The sequence below is a fragment of the Strongylocentrotus purpuratus genome, unplaced genomic scaffold (assembly GCF_000002235.5).
Source record: "Strongylocentrotus purpuratus isolate Spur 01 unplaced genomic scaffold, Spur_5.0 spur5_scaffold_3, whole genome shotgun sequence".
NCBI lineage: Eukaryota > Metazoa > Echinodermata > Echinoidea > Camarodonta > Strongylocentrotidae > Strongylocentrotus > Strongylocentrotus purpuratus.
In genome coordinates, this window is record NW_022145609.1 from 11,777,046 (window position 1) to 11,782,722 (window position 5,677).

Here is a 5,677-nt window from a genome sequence, read left to right on the forward strand (position 1 = left end):
ACAGCAATCTGAAAGATCATGCATATGGTATGTTAACCCGCAGCAGTTGAATGTCTCCTGTTAGTGGCGTTTTATTTTTATATTTTGATCCATTTTGATCAGAGTTGAAACTTAGACTAAGCTAGACTTAGATTAAGTAGAAAGAGCAAATATCTCTGGAAAATTTAAGTCCATTTATATTGAAGTACGTTATGCCATTCATGAATTAAACAGTGAGCACGATATAATGAAAAATATACGAGGTTAATAATTTACGTAAAATTTGTTTTTTGTTGTCGTTTTTTTTTTTGGGAGAGGGGGGGGGGAGGAGTAACTTTTCTTCACATTTGTTCATTTTGTATACATTTATGAAAACATCGAAAGAGTGGAAAATGAAAATAATTGGTGCCAAATTGAGAAAGGAAAGCTGATTCTTTTCTACTTTTATAAAACTCGTGATCTTTGAAACAAATCTGTTTACTTACTACATGATTTTTCATCCCAATAATCATCGCACTGATATGTTCCGTCACAGATTTCACCTTGGAGAAGTAGTTTATCAGAGTTTGAACAGAGACTCATACCTACATACAAAGATAACAACGTGGTTCAAAATTATTTTGAAACGGCAAGCAGAAATGCTGAAATGTGAAAACATGTCACTCAGGGTCGGCCGAGCGACTTACTAAGTGGGGGGGGGGGGGCACCAAGAAAAAAGGGCACCTACAAAGGGAAATCTCAAAGCGAAAATATACAATTTTTTGACATTGGTATATACCCCTAAATTGTGATTACATTATCAGGGATAATTTCAATATTTTTTTCACTTTATACACCATACAAGATATTGATTAAGCAGATGAAAATTTTTGTGAGGTGACAGTGAGAAAATTACAAATTATAAAGAGAAAAAATCGAATCCTGATGGGTTATACGCATATTCTCATAACGGAAGACTGAAAAAAACCTTTGGTAAGTAACATAAGTATATCATCTATAGATGCGTGCGAGCGAGCCTTGGGGGAATTGCTCTTAGTCGCTTGAACGTAGGGGCGCGTTTAAAGATGAGAGGAAAAGGGGACACTTATCAGAAAAGAAAAGCATGTGTCAAAGTACAAAGAGTAATTATCAAAGGTGAAAATGGGGCACTTCTTACACCTTCAAAAAGAGGCACTCACCAGGGATTAAAAAAGTCATTCATGAGAATAGAAAATGGGCATGTGTCGCCGGAAAAGGGGCTCTCATCGGATGTTGATAGGGGCATTAATAAGAGGTGAAAAGGGGCATTTATGAAAAGGGGATAGGTCCCTTATTAGAAAGGAAAAGAGTCACTTATCGCAACTGAAAAAGGGCAATGACTAGATATAAAACGGGGCACTTATGTGAATGAAAACGTGGCACTTATCAGTTATCACTTGAAATAAAATGGGCACCGATCAGATTTTAAAGGGGCATTTATCTGAAGTGAAAGGAGTAACTTCTCGTACCTGAAAAGGGTCATGTACCAGAGAAGGGAAGTTTATGAGAAGGGGAAGGGGCTCTTATTTAATGGGGCACTTATCATTTCAAAAAAGGGCAATATTCCTATGTAAAAAGCGGCACTTCTTACAAAGTTAAAGTTAAAGGGGCACTTTCCGGGTGCTTGAAAAAGTAGGGGAACTGTGCCCCCTGACCCATCACCCCCCCCCCCCCCGAGGGCCACCTCTGATGACACTGACATACATATGATGATACACCGATAATATACAATACTGAAATTGCCCTCGGGTTCGTCGATTTCTTGAAATTCTTTGCAATCGAGATTCAGATACCTACTTGATAAGCTGATAGGGGTGACTTCAATCTCGACACGGCCGTAGAAAGTGTAGGGTCTGTATCTCAAAAAACCAACGACTGTTATCCACATCTCATTGGAGCCAACATAAACATCGTCTTCATAAGATGTGTACGCACGGACAGTTTTGACGATCGATTGGCTGTTAGTCGTATCGTTACCCGTACCTATCTGGATGTTCGCGTCATCGCAGTAATTAGTGTAACCATATTCATGAGCATAGCACTCAAGGTAGATAGCCAAAAACTTTACTCGAAATCCATTCGCACTGTTTGTTTTGAGAAATGATGCATTATACATTTGTTCATAGATATCTGGAAACGTAATAGTGTGGTTTTCGTTTTCGAGAAGGAACGTTGATGGATGACCTGTTCAAAGATAGAATTAAATACTTCTGTTAGGTAAAAGATTACTTGTCGGTAATTTTCCTTAAAAAAGTGCTCTTTGGATGACATTTGTACAGGTTTACCCACTGAATTATCTCATTCCCAGAGGCTGTATATTAGTGCGGTATGGTATGTAATCCCGTAGGATTTTTGTGCCAAAGTTTATTTTTTTGCTTTTTGGGCTTCAAAAGGGTCCCAATTGACCAAAAATGATGGGGTGCAAATTTTCAGACCCCTCCTTCATTTCCTGGGGGGTCCTAGACCGAGAGCCAGTGGGGGTCAACCTAGCTGGGAAAGAAACCAATTTTAATGTGCACAGATGTAAAGATCGCATTGCTCCACATAAAAAAATTGACCGCCTGGCATGTTCTAAGTGATGGGTGTGGCCAGGGGGACGCCCCCACCAAAAAAGTGTCCCTTTTGACGACAAAATAGTATTATGTAAATAATATTTTAAGGAAACTTTAAACCACAATGAGTTTGGTGTTATATGAAAGAGAGTTAAATTACCTACATTTTGATACCAATTTCAAAGAATTTGGGATTAATTAACATCGCAAATTTAAGTAAAAAACATGATTTTGAGATTTTTTTCGAAAAATGTTATTATATAATTAGACATTATTTTCCATTTATCAAAATTGGAGAATTGCATTTCTTCATAACTTTCCAGGAATTTGCTTATGTACAGTTAGTGTCAGTTCTTTGTCTTCTACAAACTGACCGACCATGGATCGAAATCGTATTACGTCTGTCGGATGGTAACGTTAGAGGTCAGTCCTCGAATGTAAATAAGCACACACACACCAACACGCACAGTCTCGCGTATAGTATTTTTAAAAATCACAAATCGGAGTATAATTATTTTTGGTTGGATATAGAGATTAAAACAAGATATAAACAATTAATAATACAAAAAACGCATTTGTTCTTTATAACACTCACTGCATTGCGCTTCATCGGCAAAATCTGGGCATTTAAAGACTCCATCACACAAATCATTCGTTGTGAAGGAGATACCAGAGGTTCTGCATTGTAGTAGATCTGTTGTGAAAAGGAAGAATTTAATAAATCATATTCAAGCCCCGCGATTAAATACAATATCTACATAATTGTGCGAAATGAAAGTGAAAGAATAATGGTGCATAGCTTTATAAAAATTACTCATTGATGTTATCTAGTATGAATTTCTGAAAAGTTTGAAAAAGTGTCTCCGCCAGGAATCGGGACCATAGTGGCGAGTTATGCAGTAATTGTAAATTACCGACAAAACTTCAATATTCATAATTTTTGTGGAGGGCAGGTGAGTTTATAAACAATGACAAGCAGCACATGCCTCAGTTGCAGCCTAGTTTTAAGCACACACGCACGAGCGCTCACAGACACACACACTCATATATATATATATATATATATATATACAGTGCGTCGCAGAAAAAACGAAACCGAGAATTATCGATGTTTTATCATAACTTAATCACATCTATAATTAAAAAATGACACATATTTGGAAAGCTAAGATCCTCCTCTTTCATTTGATGCAAATCATTATGATGCATATTTCAGGCATGAGTGATTAAAATCAATTTGAAGAGAGGAAACCGAAAAGTCGTTTGGCAGGCGGTATCTGAATTTCAAAGAGTCATGTCGGTCTGGAGCCCGTCTTATTAATGGTGTGACGAGAGTATGAAGTACATTGAGTGATGCAGTGTTATTCAACATAAATGATATTCAAATAAGACATATCTAGAATAATCACACACTTACTTGATAGGTCAACGGAAATGATCTCAACATCCATTTCAATCCTAGCGGATGCATTTCCTCCTATGACAGCAATCCACATCTCATCGGTATCTACATAGACATCATAATAACTGTAGTCTATGAGTCCATGGATAGTTGTGATGACAGACTGTATATCGGACGGATCGTTACCTGTCCCTATTTGGAATTTATCATCATCATAATAGAGATACAAATATTGGAACATGATTCGAAAACCATACGTAGTCTTTGTTTGAAGCAAGGTTGCATTGTATAACCGGCGGGTGAAGGAGAGCGGTATGTAGATGGAATGTGATTCGCCTTCCTGAAGATATGTCGCTGAATTATCTGTTTAAAAAAAGGGGGAGACAAAAAGGGACATTGAGCAAATAAGAGTAAAACAAGTGAATTTTTCATCTAAACATGATTCTGATAAGTTCGTTAACTGGAAATTGGTAACTTAGCTTCTTCAACTGGTACTGCAAAAATATGGGAACCCCTCCCGAAAAAGTTACTTTTTATTTTCCATATCGGATTTTACCGCGAAGGGATCATGTCTTCTGAGTTCTGACACAAAACACGGAATCATGACAGCGTGAAACCTGGACAAGATAAGATGTACCCCTGTATAAAATGTTCTTGATCAGTATAAAACAATCAGAATGCGATATTATGCATTAACTGTCAAAGCTGGATTCATTTAATAAGTGTTCCTCTGTTGACATCAATATTTTCAGTCAGATGCTGATTGGACATGATCATAATTGTGTGTCATTTGTTTATTTAAAGAATTGCCTTTCAACTCTGATGATTGACTTGTAGAAACACTTGTTTAAAGATAATGCTAATCTTAACGATTTTTAACATCATTTAACAGCTAAACGAGGATAAATTTATCTTCATTTAACTGACAGCTAAATGAGAATAAATTTATCTTCATTTAACAGCTAAATGAGGATAAATTTATCTTCATTTAACAGCTAAATGAAGAAAAATTTATCTTCATTTAACAGCTAAACGAGGATAAATATATCTTCATTTAACAGCTAAATGAGGATAAATTTATCTTCATTTAACTGACAGCTAAATGAGAATAAATTTATCTTCATTTAACAGCTAAATGAGGATAAATTTATCCTCATTTAACAGCTAAATGAAGATAAATTTATCTTCATTTAACAGCTAAATGAGGATAAATTTATCTTCATTTAACAGCTAAATGAGGATAAATTTATCTTCATTTAACAACTAAATGAGGATAAATTTATCTTCATTTAACAGCTAAATGAGGAGAAATTTATCTTCATTTAACGACTAAATGAGGATAAATTTATCTTCATTTAACGGCTAAATGAGGATAAATGCTGTTAAATGAAGATAAATTTATCCTCATTTAGCTGTTAAATGAAGATAAATTTATCCTCATTAAACTGTGTTAACGAAGATACCGGAAAGCGAAAGCGACCACAGTGAACTCGTCTTCTTCTTCGTCGTCGTAGCCATCTCGACGAAGTCAATGAAATCAAATTCAAAACGCGTTATAAAGGAAAACGAAACAGATTACGGACCGCGAGTGACGACGTCGAATCGAAGAGTGATCTGAAATCTGGTTTCGGCGCGTGTACTATATGCTTTTTTTGTTGTTCTTAATTGCCTTTACGTTTCAGTAAATTAATAGAGAAAGAAGATGAATCGTTGTATCGTGCCCTTG

General features: G+C 36.0%; 1 protein-coding gene across 1 annotated transcript; it reads right to left on the bottom strand.

The window, feature by feature from the left end:
- Positions 1-440: 440 nt before the first annotated feature.
- LOC105438239 lies at positions 441-4,292 on the bottom strand. Its single transcript, XM_030995560.1, has 4 exons — positions 3,967-4,292; positions 3,145-3,243; positions 1,795-2,181; positions 441-563 (listed from the first exon to the last, which is right to left on the bottom strand). Exons 1-4 carry the CDS (start codon positions 4,190-4,192, stop codon positions 457-459), a joined length of 819 nt encoding a protein of 272 aa, XP_030851420.1. The 5' UTR covers positions 4,193-4,292; the 3' UTR covers positions 441-456.
- Positions 4,293-5,677: the final 1,385 nt, after the last annotated feature.